The 18,220-nt window shown below is 41.2% G+C and overlaps 1 protein-coding gene across 1 annotated transcript; it reads right to left on the bottom strand.

The window, feature by feature from the left end:
* Positions 1–640: 640 nt before the first annotated feature.
* TGIF1 (TGFB induced factor homeobox 1) lies at positions 641–11,605 on the bottom strand. The gene is made up of 3 exons (XM_084621016.1): positions 11,048–11,605; positions 3,235–3,461; positions 641–1,638 (listed from the first exon to the last, which is right to left on the bottom strand). Exons 1-3 carry the CDS (start codon positions 11,061–11,063, stop codon positions 1,075–1,077), a joined length of 807 nt encoding a protein of 268 aa, XP_084477142.1. The 5' UTR covers positions 11,064–11,605; the 3' UTR covers positions 641–1,074.
* Positions 11,606–18,220: the final 6,615 nt, after the last annotated feature.

Here is an 18,220-nt window from a genome sequence, read left to right as displayed (position 1 = left end):
TCTCATTTCCGGGCTGGGAAAATTGCACGTCATATTTCAACTTATTGTGATGTCTATCCCACTCCAGTCTACCAGAAAAAACAGGCAAATCAACCCCCTGACATTACTGGTGTAAGAAAAGAAGCAGGAAAAAAATTCTGAGGCCCTCTCTGTACATCACAAAAGACCAGTGATGAGCACAAACGCAACTGGTCTACTCTTTTCAGTTCACCTTCAAAAGAATGTTCTCCCCTGAGCTGTCAATGTACATCAATTCAGCAATATTTAAGGAATGAGGCTGGGATTTTTAAGGGATTTCTAAGGAAGAGAGAGGTGCCCAAATCTCACTGAAAGTCAATGGGAGTTGGGCACATAACTCCCTTTGGCTCCTTTGAAAAGCTCAGCCCAAGAGGACACTGTCAGGTAGCTCTGGTCCACCTCATCCCTATAAACATCCTTTTTACAACAACTTTGTAATTTGCTAGTGTAGGTCTCTGATCGACACAGAGAGAAGGCATCCTTTTCAAGCTCATGCTGGCTTCTTTCTATTTTGGTTATATTTGGAGCACAACTTGGTGTCCCCTGTGAAGCTCCTGTTCAACAAAACACACTGTATGCATCCATTTTTAAAGAAAATATTTTATTACATCGTGGAAAAAAAGCATAATCATCCAGATTCATATTGTTTAAAAAAATTGAACATTTGTTTTAGACAGCATGTCGGTATACTCTGTTCCACATAGGAATGATAAGAAGTCTACATCATTACTAGATATTGCACAGTCTGAAAGAAACGAAAACAAAAATCACATGATCTTGGGAACCATCTCACATTATGAAAAACCTACTAAGAAACATAAAAACAAACAAACAAACAAAAACACCCTTTGTTTCTACAGTAGCTTTAAGTTTATAATTCTTGGAATGACCATATTTCACTGAAGACCACCTCAGTGACAGGAAGCTTCATTTCAGCAATCCCTTGTGCAAATAAGATTAATAATAATAATAAAAAATGCAGTTAGTCTTTTGATATCACATGGGCAGCAATAATCACATATTTGTTAAATTCCTGCCTGAAAAAAAAAGGGGGAATTAGGCCATAAGTTTTGCCTGCAACTCCATCTCTGCTGCCCTTTTCAGTGCAACATCCACCAGAAGCTGAAATCCACTAAAATCTTGGTTGAGGTCTGGTGGGGTAGGAGGAGGAGTGTTGAAAAGGCCACTTTGTGCAGTTGTACTAGGTCCCAGTTTAGAAGCATCCTCGTGGTATGCAAGAGAGTTGTCTGTGAATCTGCTAGCTGATGTCTGCTGCAGGTCGGTGGTCGGGCCTACACCAGATGACTGGCACAAAAGGAAAGGGGCATCTTTCATTGCAGTTACAGTGGTATGGCAAATCACTGAAGGTCGAGCCAAAACAGATCCTGGGGAAGAAGGTTTAGAAGAGACAGCCTTGTTTAGTCCTGTGGTACCAGAAAGAAATGAGTTCTCTTCTAACAGTGGAATGTAGTTTTTTGTGCCTGTGGAAGACTCCACTGGGTTGCCTTCAGAAATCTTGGTCCCTCTTCGTGAGATAGTGAATTGATTTGGATCCTTGCCATCCTTCCTCAGCATGTCAGGTAAAAGCCTGCGGCGTGCATTGATAAACCAGTTGCAGACCTGGGAACATAATGATATCTTAATTTCTACCTTCATTCACTTCCGCACTACATGCCAGTTGAGTCTTTCAGTTAGATTAATGAATCCCTCCAAGCAGTTTCCTTAACTCTACAACAAAAGAGACTGATCGACAAGTTCTGACACATCTAGTAAAAACCTCTCTCTTCTTTCTTCTTCTACCCCCAACTCTTCTCTCCCTTGCAAAAAAAAAAAAATAAAATAAAAAAGAAGACTGCTAGCCTGAAGTGAAAGGTTTAGCTTTTAACTCTGAACATATATTAACCTATTACCTATTGTTCTCTGCATTTAGGTTAATTAACAACAGGAAAACCTTTTCTCTATTAAAAGAGCCACTCCTCCCACAAACAGTTACTGATTTTTCCTGCTCAACTGACTGTGTCAACAGACATAACATGAATTACCTCATTGAAATGCATCCTTGTTTAAATATCAAACCAGTTTCCTGGGCAATAACAGATGACTTAACGTCTTTTTTTTTTTTTAAGTACTTCTATATAAAGTAGTTTTTCCTCACAATGTTATATTAAAGAGATTTTACTTAACTAATTGCAACATTTATATCAAAATACTGCTCTATAAAGATAAAAAAATAAAATTTACCACTAATAATAATACTTTGCAATCCTACATGACCTTCCATCCAAAGATTTTAAAATGCACAAGCATTCATGAACTAAGGGCTTGTCTAGACTATCACTTTTGTTGGTATAACTTATGTCGCTCAGGGCTGTGAAAAAACACCCCGGAGTGACGTAAGTTACACCAACAGAAGCACCGGTGTGGACAGCACTCTCTTGGCAGGAGACAGGCTACATTAGCGATTTTACAGTGGTGCAGCTGCATCAGTACAGTCGTGCCACTGTAAACTGGCTAATGTAGACAAGCCCTAAAGTCTCTCAGCTTTCCTATGAGGTTATGCCCATATTACAATGGAGGAAAGAAAGGCACAGAAAGGCTAAGTGAAATGCCCAGAGTAAAACATGTTTCAGTGGCAGAATAAAACCCAAATTTCCTGACTCACAATTCCCAAATAAGGGCTTCATCCTGCAAACACTCATGCATATGAATAGCTTTACCCATGTGAATTGTCCCACTGACTTTATGAATCATGAAGACTCATATAAATAAAAGTTACATATACTCAAGTGTAGGATTAGGCCCAAAGTCACCATTTTAATAGCATAAAGAAAATTATACTGCTAATACATGTGCTTATCACCCTGATCACTTTGCTTGTATGCAAAGTGTCTTTTAGATCCTAATCCTACAAAGACTAATGCACATGCTTAACTTCATGCACTGTCTGTAGACCCATTGAAGTCACTTTAGTCACAATGTGCAAAATTAAGCATGTATCAGGGACATCATCTGTAAGATTGTGTTCATACACTACCTAGAACAACAGGGTCCTAATCCTAGTCAGTGCCTTTGGGTGCTACCACAACACAAACAGTAACAACATATAAAGAAAATGACATCTGTAATATGAACATTTTTAGAGAGACTACAGAGTGGGTAACTTCAGAAGTTAAAACAAAGGCTCATTTTTATTTTAATTGGAGCTTTTAAAAATACCTGTAGTGTAGAAAGGTGTGTTTGTCGGGACAATACTGCTTTTTCTTGTTCTGACGGATAGGCATTGTATCGGTGCTCATACAGCCAGTCCCGAAGAATCTGCACTGATTCCTTGGGCAGGTTACCACGTCTCCTCCGTTTGCCTGATGCAGTGGAAGAGGAAAGATCCAGTGGGACATCCATGGTGTCATCATCCTCCGTCTCACTGCCAGATATTGCAGCTACACCTACAGTAATAAAAAGGTGAGAATAGTCACTTCAATTCAATACACTTCTTATTGCAGCATTTTTCACTTCAACACCTCTCTCTCTCTCTCTGCTTCCTAATTTAAAAATATATAATTATATGTAAACAAATAAATTATTTTTTAATTTATGAAGCATTAACAAGTGGACAATTCCTTGCCAGTTCAGATGTCTTGTGCTTTTATTGTGAGTCAAACCAGGCCTCATGTTTAGAGGATGTATACTGTAACAAAAGTAGCACCAACTACCTATTCCTAGGGGACATTTCTCCACACAACCTCATTTACTGGTTCCCTTAGCAACCTTTTATTTGGTCACATGCAGTAAGTAACTTCCATCTGATGCCAATATCATGCCAAATGTTGGTCAGCAAAGGGTGCTACTGTGGTATGCCTCCAACAATCTTTTTTCTTCAAGGCTGTTTCATGGCTAGGCAAAAAGCCAATAGAAAAGAATTTCAAAACATACACCCAACCTAAACCTTGGCTGTATTGAATTACAATTTAACATGCTGGTGTGTCTCCTTCTGATTAAGGATAGCTTTATAGGTTTAAAATGTTAACAGCGCTTTCCAGAATTATTAATAAAAATGAATGACACAAGAAAAGAACAGAAAGCAAGTTGTGGCTGGTTCTTCTAAAGTGACACAAAATTCACTCACTGAGGAAAAAGTGTACAGCAAGGTAATAGTAAGTGCCTAAATAGTGCCACAAGGTAGTATAGAATTGCTATCATTTATTTTTCTAGAGAACATGCCACACTTCAACTTTGCCCTAATTACCTATGCTTTGAACCTTATAGTTTTCCTCACACTTCAAGTAGTGTACTTATTCAGATTTTGACATATGTTTACTGCAAGGACTCTAGATTTACAGTTTTACTGCACATTTTTCTCCCACAGAGAAGGAATTTATTTCAATATCTCATTTAGTCTCTGTCTTCTATAATTAATGCAGTAAACCATATTACTAATAATTTGGAACTACAATATGTGAACAATCAAATACTTCATATTCTATGGCTGAACAACGGGCTGCAATTCTGCTCTTTTAGTAAAGTGTACAGTGTGACTGAGGAAACAAAACCAATAGCACTGAAGTCCACAAAGGAAACTTTGCTTTGGCTTTAAGTACTTTAATCCCACCAGAAATTTTAGGAATCTTACAAACCATATATAAATCTAAATCACAGATACCATTAGATTCAGCTAGCACAGTTCAGAAGTTTTTTTGATTCACAGTAGGTTTCAAAAGCATTTTCTAGAAATGACAAAAGGAAAACGAGGCCCTAAATCACTTTTAAGTTAGTTTGAACATCCATTTCATTTAAAAAAGAGAAGAAACTTTCACTTTTATAATAGCAAGCAAAGTTAAACACCAGGCAGAAAGGCTTCATATGGGCAGCTGTCCAAATTTCAAAACTAATACTTAAACTAGAAAAAAAGATCAGTTCTATTAAAATGGAAACCATGCCTGTGAAAAAATACAACTATGAAACTCTACATTTATGGTCATACTTAAAGATTTAATGGCAATTGATGTCAGACCCAAAAGAGAGAACTAATTGTGAGTTTTTGCATAGTACTTTCACAGATACCTACGAAATGCACAAATGCAGTGTGACAGAGGTAAGCATTTGAAATTTTGCCTTATCTCTAGTCACGAGCAACTCACAGTATTCTTGAATTTGTCATTTGCAATTATTCAGATTTATCCAGGGAATTTTTTTGTTAATAAAAATATTCACAATTCAGTCTGTGGTGGTTACTTAAGTAACTTGTGGGGTAATGTTTCTGTTTCCTGTCTGGATGATTTATGTAACTAACCAACACTCTGAATGTTACAGCTGAATATACAATTTGCCCTATGATGCTTAGTTACATAAGTTATCCAGTCAGGGAACAAAAACAATGACAGGTAATTTAAATAACCAACTCACGGTAAATTCTGAATTGTATTTCAGAAGTGCATGTATGTGGTATTTTCAAGGGCGGTGGGATGGAAATCTATCAGGACTCTAATAGCTTCACATTAAAATATTACTTTGCTTGAAAAGTAAGTTATGATGGCTCAACACAGTAGTTCACTAACTGTAAAGTAGACATATGAGTAGCTAAAATTAGTTTACAGAATTCAGAGAAAGGTATAGCACAATCCCATGACTTGAAGTTGAAGCTACACAAATTCAGACTGGAAATAAGGCGGTTTTAAATGTTTAACAGTGAGAGTATTAACCATTGGTGCAATTTACCAAGGGTTGTTGTGGATTCTCCATCCCCTGACAATTTTTAAATCAAGACTGGATGCTTTTCTAAAAGATCTGCTCTAGGAATTATTTTGGGGGAAGTTTTATGGCCTGTGCTATGCAGAAGGTCTGAATAGATGATCATAATAGACCCTTTTGGCCTTGAAATCTATGAATTTACCTAATGTTCCAAACATTGCTGTCTTTGCTTGGGGCAGATTAAAAATGTTGCTGCACTGATTTTTTTAAGAGGATAATAAAACATTAGACTACAGAGCCACTTATCAAAACAGAGACCTTGGGAGACAGGAAAAGACAATAGTGAAAAGCAGAAATGAAGGAGCTGAAGGCACAGCTATGGTGCAAAGTAGGAACCAAGGAGTTGCAGCCAGTGTGCCTCCTCACAAGAGTAAATTTACATTCATAAGTGCGGTTATATAAAAATAATTTGAGATTAAACTCTCTAGGTTAAGTAAACATTCCATGCAAAGCTTCTTTCTAAACAGTAAGACCAGAGCTCTGCTTTGATAACAAAGGTTTAGGTTTGGAACCATTGTTCTTTACCCGCTGCTAAAATTTGACATAAAGATTTACCCAAAAAACCAACCACCAAAAATATTTGTTGCAAATGCAATCTTTCTGAGATCACATTTCCTTTTTTAAAAATATAATAAAATAAAGATGCCCTTCAAACAACTGTAAGTTTCCTAACTGTAACACAGTAATGAAAAAAGATACGAAACAACACTGGAGTCTGCCCTTTGAGCTGCTTCCTTAGTGTGCCGTGTTCCCTCAATTTTATGACACAAAACAGGTTTTGGTTAAACAGGAACAAAGGGCATTGCAGCTTCTCATTCAAATGAGCTCATTTAAATAAAAGAGCCCCAGACCTCTGAACCTTTAACAAACCTCTCCAACGGCATGTGCGGAAGCTGTAGCAACAGGAAGTTAAGGCTGTAGATCTCATACAACCTCAGCTGATACTCTACTATAGCAGAAGCCACGTTGTTGCTGTCAAACCTCTGTTTTCATTAGAACATTCACGCTGATTGCAACTCAGCTTTGTTTTTCCTTCTTGTTAGTAATCAGACTATATGCTTTTGGTTTCCTCTTTAGCAGGGCACAGTTGAAAGGCTTCCCATCTAAGCTCCATGTCTGGACCATTTACTGTTATTTACAAACCCAGAATAAGGGCTTCTCTACATGCAGAATACCTCCATTTTATTTTTAAGTTGTGAATTTTAAACTGATTCTGTTATACTAGTATAAAAGGCTTTGTGGACACTTATTTCTGTTTAAATCAGGCTTTTACAAGTTAGCTTCAGTTGATTATATGTTTAAACTAAAATAAGCCCCTCTTAAACTGATGCAAGAATGTCTACAGAGTGTTTTGCACTACTTAAACTGAACTGGTGCACTGTATGTAAACTGGACCTAAGAAGTGACCCTGGCTCTAATTCTATAAGGTTTACTCAGATAAGCAGTCCTTATTCATACAAAAATAGTTTCACTGATTTCAGTGAGGACTATTCCTAAAGGTTGTAGGATCAGCAGGCCCCCTCTCTTTTATATAATGTGAATTGATTTACCTGCACCCAGCTTCTAGTCTTGCAGCATGTAGAGAATTTAACATACATACATACATGCATGCATGCATGACATCACAGGCCAAAGAGTTCCTAGGTCCCTTTCTTGTTCATTGCTAGTGAGATCATGCCTTGAACACTGCATAAAATTCTGAGCACCTCAATATCTGGATGATACTAAATAACAGGAAAGAATTCAGTTAAAGCTTCCTGGTTAAAAGGCCTGGAGGCATAAATCTGATGAGGGGAAAAAAATTATGTGCATAGTTTTTCAAAATGATAACTAAAGTTGATATGGAAAAAACTATCAGTACTTATAAGGTATGAACACCAAAAAGGAGAAAGAATTATTTGGGATGGATTGGGGCCTTAACTAGGAGAAATGGAATGAAGTTAAGAAAATTAAAATTTAGGCTGAATATCAGTAAAAATATCCTCTTGTATTATGGCAGAGCTTCACAAGAGAACTGGTAGAAACCAATTGTTTGAATCACTTGAAACTGAATAAGTATACTGCAAGGCACAGTCTCCTTTGGCAGAAGGAATAGATTAGATCAGCTCATGGATAATCTAGCTCAATTTTTATGTTTCTGTGAATTTCTTTGGTTGGGTTTTACATGTATATATCTAGATATTATTTCCAATCTAAAAAGCCCCCAATCTTCCTGTAATTGACTTCACTAGGACTACACATGCATAATCTTCAACAGGGCTATGTCTTTGCAGGATTGGAGACTACAATAGCTAACTAGCAAGTGTAGCTTATAGGGGCTAGCCTGCCTGCTAATATATTTTTTCTTATGGGTTTGATTATTTGTTTTATAATAGGATTATAAATTTGTATTAAGAGTATTTCTGGCTGTAATGCAAGGAACCTGCAGGCCGCATCCTGCATGCTGAGCTAATACAAGTTAGCATACATATGTTTGAGACTGTTAGCCTAGATAGGTGATGATGAGCTAAAACAAAGTATATATATGTATGTACGTTTGTGACCTTTAATACAGATAAGTGAGGATGGTTAAAAGGAAGCTAGTATAGGTAGGGGCTACCTAACTTCATATAGTCTTTAGGACTTAACAGGTACACCATAAAGAACATGGAAATAACTGGCTAGGCCAGAAATAACAGATGGTATGAATATGTCATTAATATGTAAAAACATACCAGCCTATAGAGTAAGTGTACCCTGATAATTTTTATTATTTAAGAAATAAACTTTTGCCACCCACGGGAAGAGGTTTAAGGGATTTAACTTAAGATATAGCAATTTGGAAAGGAACTTTAGTTAAAGGATTGTGAATCTTTTTTTAAAAAAATTAAGTTAAATAGTATTGATAATTAACCAGATCAGACACAGGAGCTATGGGGATGTGTAAGGGAATTTTCCATAGCAGAAAATTAGAAAAGTTTTCCTTTTTCTTTAAATGTGATTTTACAAGTGGAAGAACCAGTTTTCTTTCCTCTGAGTTGCTTGAGCTTTACTGGTTTCACAGAGTAGGCAAACTTGGCTGTAACTATAGAAAACAAATTTTAATTTTTTTTAGACTACAAGAAAGAAATCTGAAATCAGGTCATGCTCTGAAACTTGAGTATCAAAATACAGGCCACAAATGCAAACTGCAAGCCCAACCTTTAATTAAAAAAAACCAACAGAAATCATTGTCCTAACTTCCTTGAAAAGTTTCCATGCATCTTTGAGTTTCTTCTCACTTCCTAATTTCTGCCACATAAACTCTAAACCAATGGTCTTCTGTCTCAAAGGTTTGCCTTCCAACATGCCGCCTTTCATTGTTGCAGTGCAGAACTCCCAAATCACAAGGCAGATTACACACTGAGAGAAATACATAGGCAGACATGGTAACCTCGTCAGCATTTTTCACACATATTTAGTTTGGAGGGAGATGACAATAAGAGTTGGAAGTGTGTGAAGTTGGTATTTAGACAACCAGTAGCTGCCCTCCGGGAGAGGAATCTGAACAATGGAAGCAGCAGCAGACAGGAAGACAACTCATCACCACTACTGTGCAAATAGGGAGCACAGGAATGTTCTAAAAATAACTAGTCTAAATAATTCAGTAAAACCATATACCTCCAGTAACCGTAACAATCTGAACAAATCTACAAAAATGGGAAAATCTAGAGTCAAGGCTGTAACTGTCTCTAGGTACAGAGGGCTGGGCTTGGGATGCAACACGTGTTGTTATCTAAAATCACTCCAGTTAGGAGAACACTGAAATATTTGGCAGGGAGGGTGGGTTATATAAATACAAAGTTTCGGTTTTAACTCTGAATTCCTTGCTTTTTTGAGAGTGTAAACAGGACCCGTACTGATTGTTGTCTAAACTTTGCCTTTGGGGCTGAATTTCCTTTGTATGTTTTGTTTTAAATCAGTATAGTCCAAGATTACTTATGAGAACTACAAACTATATTAGAGCACATCTTAAATTATACACCAAGAATTCAGAAGGTGCTTAATAGGTGTATATAAACACATACTCTGATGGCTCCAGGAACATTAACAATGAAGTAGATTTCTGTACTCTTGAACCACAAGAGCCTGTAGCAGGAAAAACACCACTGCTCTAGAGTAGTAAACATGCGCAGTGCTGCTTTTTAAACTCTCAGTATCTCGGATATTTTAAAGGTCTTTAAATAGAAAAAATTCATTAATCTACATGACTGATTAGCCCTTAAAAATGAGAAGAGGGGGAACTGAGGAGGAAACAAACATCCGAAATGTTTTTTTTTAACAGCAGCCACGTTTTCAAAATGAAAAGGAGTACTTGTGGCACCTTGGAGACTAACAAATTTTTAAAATGTTTTCCAATTCTTCACAGCCACGTTTAAGGTTTCAAGATACTCAGAGGACTACAGATGGAAATACTGACAATCCCTTGATTATAAAGTCTGTCCAAGTGGTAATTACGTAAGTAACACCAATGAAAAGTTTTTCAAACGTCTTTTTTGCTGCTTCCCCGCCACGTGGTGGGTAAGTTTTTAAATCACTTTACTTTTAGTCTTTTCCAAAAAAGAAAAAGAAAGAAAGAAAGAAAAGTCTTTGATCAAAAGGCTGGAGATAAATTTGCAGATCGATTAAAAAAACCTCACTTTAAATTCTCCTACAGCCCCTCGCTTTTGTCCCCTTTCCCCACGCTAACTCGCAAACAAAGAGCTCCTGCCACCCCGTTGTTCAGACTGCATTGCTCAGAGAGTTGTATTTGGGTTGGGATTTGGTTTTTAAAGTTGTGAAAACAATTCCAGTCCCGTCCTTGGGGACCGGACTGGGGAAATTAGGGTGAGGAGGAAAGAGGGAAGAAAAAGGCTGTTAAAAAAGAAGCGAAAATAAAACTTTGTTGGGGACAAAGCAGGCAGTTGACCAGGTTTTTGACAGGGAGCCAAGCAGCATGGAAAGAAAGCAGCGTCCAAACAGCCCCTCGTGTTTTGTCTGGAAGTGAAACATTATCAACTGCCATTTCAGACATGAGCTCAACAAAGAGGAAAGGGACCAGCTTAGAAAGAAAAAAAGCGGGGGGGGGGGGTTGCGAGAAGAAAACCGGTTCCACTTTATTTAATAAGCCAAATCAAACTGCAGTGAAGTTTAAACCACACGCCTGTTATTTCCAAATGGCGAAAGCAACATGCTTTCCACTTTCCCATCCAGGTTTCGCCACAGCACGCTGAGGAATCAAATCACTCTGTCTCTCTCACCCTCGCACGCACGCACCCCTCCCTACCTTTTTTACTTTTCATCGTGGTCTCGAGCCGCGGACCGCACCAGCTGGCGAGGCTTGCTACCCAACGGGCACCGCACGCACAAATCAAGTTGCCTTTTCTTGCGTGCGGAGCAGTCCCCGCTTTGCAACTTGGAAGGCGGGCAGAGGGCTCCCTTCCCAGCCGTGGCTGCTAACCAGGGCGCTTCAATGGGCTGTGTGTTGTGTCACCGCCAGCTGACAGCTTCCTTCTGCCTGGGATGTTTGGTCCGGATTTAGTGCTTTCCCTCCTCTTCTGTCTTTGTTCTTCCCCCCCCCCTCCGGTGCTGGGCCCCAGCTTGTCAACGTGAGAAAAGGCACCAGGGGGAAAGGTACCCTCCGCCCACCTTTCAGCAATGAGTAAGTGAGAGAGTAACAGAGCAATAGCCGCTTTGCCTCCTCCTCCTCCCTGGCTGCGGAGACGGTTGTCAGCGGAGGGGAGGGAGAGAGGGGATACTCTCTCTCTCACACACACACACACAACAGACCGTGTGATGTGACAGTGCAGGGCAGAGCCTCTGCGCCTCCTGGTTCCTGCCTTTCTTCCCAGCCAGGCGTTTGATCATTAAACTGGGAAGGGGGCGGGGGAGGAGGATTTTGACAGCTGCCCCTGACTTAGCCTCCTCCTGTTGCTGCCGGATGAGCCACCCATTCCTTAGGGTGAAGCGAATGGAGAAGAAAGAAAAGCAGGGTAGAGCAAGAAAAGAGCGCTTAAAAGATTAGCATAGCACTGAACAAGCCCCGCTCTTCCTCCCCACCCCCACGGACTAGTTTCAGACCAAAAAAAAGGGGCGGGAGAGGGGACCACCACCACCCCAAGAGGCTCTTTTGCTCCTTCTTCTGCTCGGGGGTTGTTATGGTTGGAGCCGCCTTGTTATGATGCTGATGGGCTTGCGGGGCAGTTTCGAAATTCCTGGCACGCCGCAGCCCGAGACACACTGTCATTCTCACATGCTTTCAAACTTCTCAATCACGGGGCGCGCCGCAGCGTGGCGTGCTCTGATTCAGCGCGCTGCAGTTCGCTCGTCCCAGCCAGCCCCCAGCTGTGGCTGCCCTTACTGGAAGCGGGGCGACGCGTCTTTAGCAGCTCATCCGGTAAATAATCCAGACCCCTGGCCCCCACGGATTTGGTGGCCTCGGGGTTGTTTCTCCCTCTCCTCCCCCCCAATCCAGCCTACTATTTTTTGAGGCACAAACACAACACAGAAAGTCCCCCTTCATTCGGGTTTGTCAGGTGAAAGAAGATTCTCTCCTGCTGAGGTTATTTTAAACCGGTTTTTAAAGGTGTTTTTTTGTTTTGTTTTCACTTTTTTTTTTGATGGGCTTTGCTGTGCGTTTCAACGAGACACGCTCGCTCGTGGGTTTTTAAAAACCAGCTCGACTCATTCCTCTTTAAGATGATCACGTGGTCCAGCAACAGTTTATTTTGCTCTGAGTCTGACTCTGAGATGAGACATGCTGGAATTGGAGGTAGTTGTTCCTGTAGGGCTCAATCCATTCCCCCACCGCCAGGTCTTTCCATTGACTGAAATGGGAGCTGGCTCCAACTCGTAAAATAGCAAAGGCTGCTTTCCCGGAGTTCCTTTGTGCTCTTCCTTCAGCGGTTCCAAAATTGGATTTTGTTTGGTCAGGACAAATAAAAGCATTCGCATAAAACGTGTGAGACGAGGAATTCAAGAGGCTCATCTCTGCTTGAACTTTAGCAGGGAAAGCAAGCTAGCCCCTGTGCACTCACTCTCAACACCGTGTAACAGTGTTTGAATTAAGGACGGAGCGTTCCTCGTGGTTTAGGTTGTAAAAGTAAATCTGGTTTTAAATTACACAAAGAAACAGACCAGGAACCGTGGCTTTCCTTTAGGTCCAGCAGCCTCTAGTGATATATATATGCACAAAAGCCCATTCGTATCTGACACAGAAAGGGAAGCAATAGTATTTTTTTAAATGCCCTGAAACACCTCGTAGCTGTTTTTGGAGGGAGTAATTACCCTGCCATCGCTGAAGATAAAACAGCTGGGTCGTTCTGAATGAGGGCCATATGCGGAATGGGGCGGGTGGCTTTGGAGCAATTTAAGTTAACAAGGCACCAGTGTTTGCTGCTGCCTTCTTAGTGGTTCTCTTTTATGTAACTTAGGGCAGTTTGGCACAGGGATTGGTAGCTCATATCCGGTGTGTCTGTATGAAAGCGATTGAGCAACGAGTGAGTGGGGAAGGGCCTAGCGACAGCCAGCCAGACATACTGACTCACAGAGGCTTAGGCCAGTGTAGTGAGAGTAGGGGAGGAGACAAGCAGGGCAGATTAGAGCATAGGTTGGGGAGGGAATGCTGTGTAACTCTGTTGAAAGCAACAACAGAGTGGGTTACCTTTTGCAAAGCCTAAATTAGAAAAGGAGGACTTGTGGCACCTTGGAGACTAACAAATTTATTTGAGCATAAGCTTTTCTGAGCTACAGCTCACTTCATCAGATGTATGTAGTGAGCTGTAGCTCACGAAACCTTATGCTCAAATAAATTTGTTAGCCTCTAAGGTGCCACAAGTTCTCCTTTTCTTTTTGCGGATACAGACTAACACAGTTGCTACTCAAAACTCCCTGGTGTTACTAGATGGGTTGGGCAGCTCCAGCTGGGGAGAGGGGGTGAGGGAATGTAGCTCCTTTTCCAACCAGCTGTGTAGATTTTTTTTAAAGCTTTTTTGCCACAGGGGCTGGGTGGGTGGCTTTACAAAAAATACTAATTGACTAATTCTGTGGTTCAGGTGAGGGAGGTATAAGTGTGTAGCTAAAGTTCAAGGTGCTTTATAAGCTTTCATGTCTCAGTTAGTTATCCCCCTCTAAGAGCTTGAAAGAAAGAGACCCAGTCAAGGGTGGGTATTTTTAACTTGAAATAACACAGCTTCTGAGGCACTGGTGATGACTCATGGGATTTTTTTATTTGATGGTTTTTCTGCTCCCAGATGTGAGATTTGCGTTTACAACTGGGGTTTTGCACATCTTTTGCTACATAATCCTAAAATATAATTAATGGGGTTTGCAGAGGTCTTCTGGGGATGCATCAACTCCTCTAGATATTTGCCTAGTTTTATAACAGGCTACATAAAAAGCACTAGCAAAGTTAACTAAAATTTAATACAGACAATTATTTGTTTATATTGCTTTATACGCTATATATATTGAAATAGATTTATTTTTATAATTGTAGTAAAAATGAGAAAGTAAGAATTTTTTCAGAATATGGGCTGTGACACTTGTATTTTTATGTCTGATTTTGTTAGTAAGTAGTATTTGAGTGAGGTGAAACTTGAGATATGCAAGACAAATTAGACTCCTCAAAGGGGTGTGGTAATTTGGAAAGTTTGAGACCCCCTGCTTTAGAAGATGCTACATAATGGCCAGGCCAGTTCTCACTTACTAGTTTCTTATTGGCTTTGCAATTACTTACATGTTAATAGTTTAAATCTTAATTTGTACATTTTGAGTATTTGAAAAACAAGTAGAGCCATTTGGTGAGGATAAATTAGGGTTGTGTACCAATCATGGTTACTGAGATGCCCCTGTCTCCTTTGTTGTAGAAGTTAGAGGGTTGTAGGTGCTTTCGGCCACGCAACTAAAGGCCTACTCCCTCAACTAAGCACAGATTACCAGTGATTTCTGGGGACAATAAATGAGGAAAACACAGACAGGAGTGGCGGTCAGAGTAAAAGTCAGATAACAAGAGGAGACACGGAGCAGAGAACTACTAATGGTGCCTAGTGCTGCTCAGAAGCATCTAAGGAGTCAGTGGACACTGTCCAGGAAAAACTCGGCTGGGAGTAGGGTTGCAAACTTTCTGATTTCAGAAAACCAAACACCCCCTTGCCTTGCCTTGCCTTGCCTTGCCCTGCCCCTTCTCTGAGGCCCCACCCGCACTCACTCCGTCTCCTCTCCCTCTGTCACTCCCTGACTCCCACCCTCACTCATTTTCACCAGGCTGGGGTTTGGGGTGTGGGAGGAGGCTCAAGGTGGAGGCAGGGGGTTGGGGGGTGAGGGCTCTGAGGTGGGGCAGGGAATGAGGGGTTTGGGGTGCAGGAGGGGACTCTGGGATGGAGGGTGTGGTCAAGGAGTTTGGAATCTGGGAGGGGGCTCTGGGCTGGGGCAAGGGGGAGGTGTGGGGAGGGCTGGGGCAGGGGGGCTGAGGGCTCTGGCTAGAGGTGTGGGCTCTGGTGATGAGGGGTTTGGGGTGCAGGAGGTGGCTTGGGGCTGAGGGGTTTGGAGTGTGGGAAGGGGTGCAGGGTGGGAGCTCTGGGATGGAGTTTGGGTGCAGGAAGGGGCTCTGAGCTGGGGTTGGGGTGTGTATGCAGGGGTGATGGCTTCGGCTGGGGATGCAGGCTCTGGTGTGTGGGGCTGGGGATGAGGGGTTTGGGGTGCAGCAGGGGGCTCCAAGCTGGGGATGAGGGGTTCACAGTGCGGAAAGTGGTGTGGGCTCTGGGAGGGTGTTTGGGTGTGGGAAGGAGCTCAGAGCTGGGGCAGGCAGTTGGGGCACGGGAGCGGGCTGCATGCGGCTCTTACCTCAAGTGGCTCCCGGAAGCGGCCAGTATGTCCCTGCAGGTTCCTAGGTGGAGGCACAGCCAGGAATCTCTGTGCGCTGCCCCTGGCTGCTCAGGGGCGGGGGCAGGGGCAGTGCGTGGAGTCTCCCTGGCTGCCCCTGAGCCTAGGGGGCACAGGGATATGCCATCCGCTTTTGGGAGCCATGTGGAGCCAGGGCAGGCAGGGAGCCTGCCGTCGCCCTGCTGCACCACTGACTGGATTTTTAGCGATGCAGACTGGAGCAGCCAGGGTCCCTTTTCAACCCATGTTCTGGTCAAAAACCGGATGCCTGACAACCCTAGCTGGGAGGCATAACTGAACAGGGGAACAGAAATAAGATTCACAGTCATAGAGTTTCACTCCCCTCATCTAGCTTGCTCCTCCTGGTATAATGGATGGCTGTGCTGGCCAGTGCCATCAGGTAACAGTTAGTTTAGATCCCATCATTTTGTATGTATAGTTGGAATTCTTTTCCAATATGCATTACTTTGCATTTATCAGCATTGAATTTCACCTGCCATTATGTTGCCCAGTCACCCACTTTAGTGAGATTTCTTTATAATGCTTCACAGTCTGCTTTGGGCTTAACTATCTTCAGTTATTTTGTATTGTCTGCAAATTTTGCCAGATCATATTAATATGTTGAACAGCATGGGTTCTAGTACAGATAACTGGGGGACACCACTATTTACCTCTCTGCATTCTGAGAACTGACTGAGTATTCCTACCCTTTGCTTCCTGTCTTTTAACCAGTTACTGATCCAGGAGAGAACCTTCCCTCTTATCCTGTGACTGCTCTCTTTGCTTAAGAACCTTTCATGAGGGACCTTGTCAAAGACATTCTGAAAGTCCAAGTACACTATATCTACTCGATTACTCTTGTCCACAAGTTTGTTGACCTCCCTCAAAGAATTATAATAGATTGTTGAGTCATGATTTCCTTTTACAAAAGCCACGTCGACTCTTCCCTGACAAATTATGTTCATCTTTGTGTCTGACAATTCTGTTCTTTACTATAGTTTCAACCAATTTGCCTAGTACTAAAATTCGCCTTACTGGCCTGTAATTGTCAGGATCCCATCTGGAACCTTTTTAAAAAAATTGGTGTCACATTCACTATCCTCCAGTCATCTGGTATAAAAGTTGATTTAAATGATAGGTCACATACCACAGTATAGTTTTGCAATTTCATATTTGAGTTTGAACCTTGTGTGGATACCATCTGGTTCTGGTGACACATTACTGGTTAATTTGTTTGTTCCAAAATCTCCTCTATTGACACCTCAATCTGGGAAAGTTCCTCAGATTTGTCACCTAAAAAAAATGGCTCAGGTGTGGGAATCTCCTTGCATCCCCTGCACTGAAGACTGATGCAAAGAATTCATTTAGCTTTTCCGCCGTGGCCTTACCTTCCTTGAGTACTCCTTCAGCATTTCAATAATCCAGTGGCCCCACTGATTGGCACGCTCCCTGTTTCTGATGTACTGAAAAAATTTTACTGCAAGGTGCATGAGTAGTTTAAAATTTTTCCTCTGGGTTCTACTTTGTATTTTTCGACACTGAATTTCATTTTCCAGAGTGTTCAGCTAGCTTGTTTAGGTCTCTCTAGAGTTCCTCACAGTCTTCTCATCCTAACTAATCCTAAGTAACTTTTCCTCATCTGTGAATTACTACTTGCCCCTCTTCCAGATCTTTAATGTATTAAGTAACAGAAGATCTAGTAAGGAATCTTGATGAAAATTAACCTTTTAATGAAATCCTCCTTTTGGCTTTCCGGGTTTTAGTCAGTTCTTGGTCTATGAAAATACTTTGCCTCCCACCCACCATGATTATTTAGCTTCTTTATTAGCCTCTTGTGTGGGATCTTGTCAAAGGCTTTTTGGAAGTCTAAATAATTTAAATCAACCAGTTATGAATATAGTATTTATTTACATAAAGATTTACATAAACCTCCCACATAGATGCCATGGGGGAGGTTTATGAAATGTAATTTCTCCACTAAAATCTTGTCAGATTTGTGTGAAATTTAAAAATGTTGAGTGAATTATAGGTCTAATCTCATTTAGGATAATTAACTGTACTAGATGGTTTTCATTTTCAGGAATTAGAAATAAATAAAATGTGGTCAGGGATACCTCAGGAAATATGGAACCTATCATCTCTGCATCTGTATTAGTGACAATTTTGTCCACTACTGACAAGTCTCTCAGCTGTTTTGTGTTCTGTGTGTAACCTGTTGGTGGTTTAAAATCCACTTTGTATTGTAATGGAACACATGTGTCTATTCAACACCAGCATAATAACTGGAATCCTTGTTGACGGTTTTTCAGCATAGCTCAAGAATTTGTAGGCAAGCAACAAACACCACAATCTGGTTGATTTAGTGTACCCTCTCTATTTAGATCCACACACACATAATATACATCATTTGAAAGCTTATGTCTACTTTAAGAGGAGGCATGATGTGGTGCTGTCAAGTGGTGATGTTACCACAGAAATGAGGATAGACAATGACAGAGAATCACAGAACTGGAAGGGACCTCGAGAGGTCATCTCGTCCAGTCCCCTGCACTCAAGGCAGGATGAAGTATTATCTAGA

This window comes from Lepidochelys olivacea (genome assembly GCF_965140295.1).
Source record: "Lepidochelys olivacea isolate rLepOli2 genome assembly, chromosome: 2".
Taxonomy (NCBI): Eukaryota; Metazoa; Chordata; order Testudines; family Cheloniidae; genus Lepidochelys; species Lepidochelys olivacea.
The sequence above is the reverse complement of the archived record's forward strand: the minus strand, read 5'-3'. Positions and strand labels throughout refer to the sequence as shown.

What these genes read in the sequence shown, in the direction of transcription:
- TGIF1 (XM_084621016.1), bottom strand. An exon ending in CACACCTTTCTACACTACAG is followed by an intron (nt 1,639 to 3,234) that starts GTATTTTTAAAA and finishes TTATGTTCCCAG; the next exon opens with GTCTGCAACTGGTTTATCAA.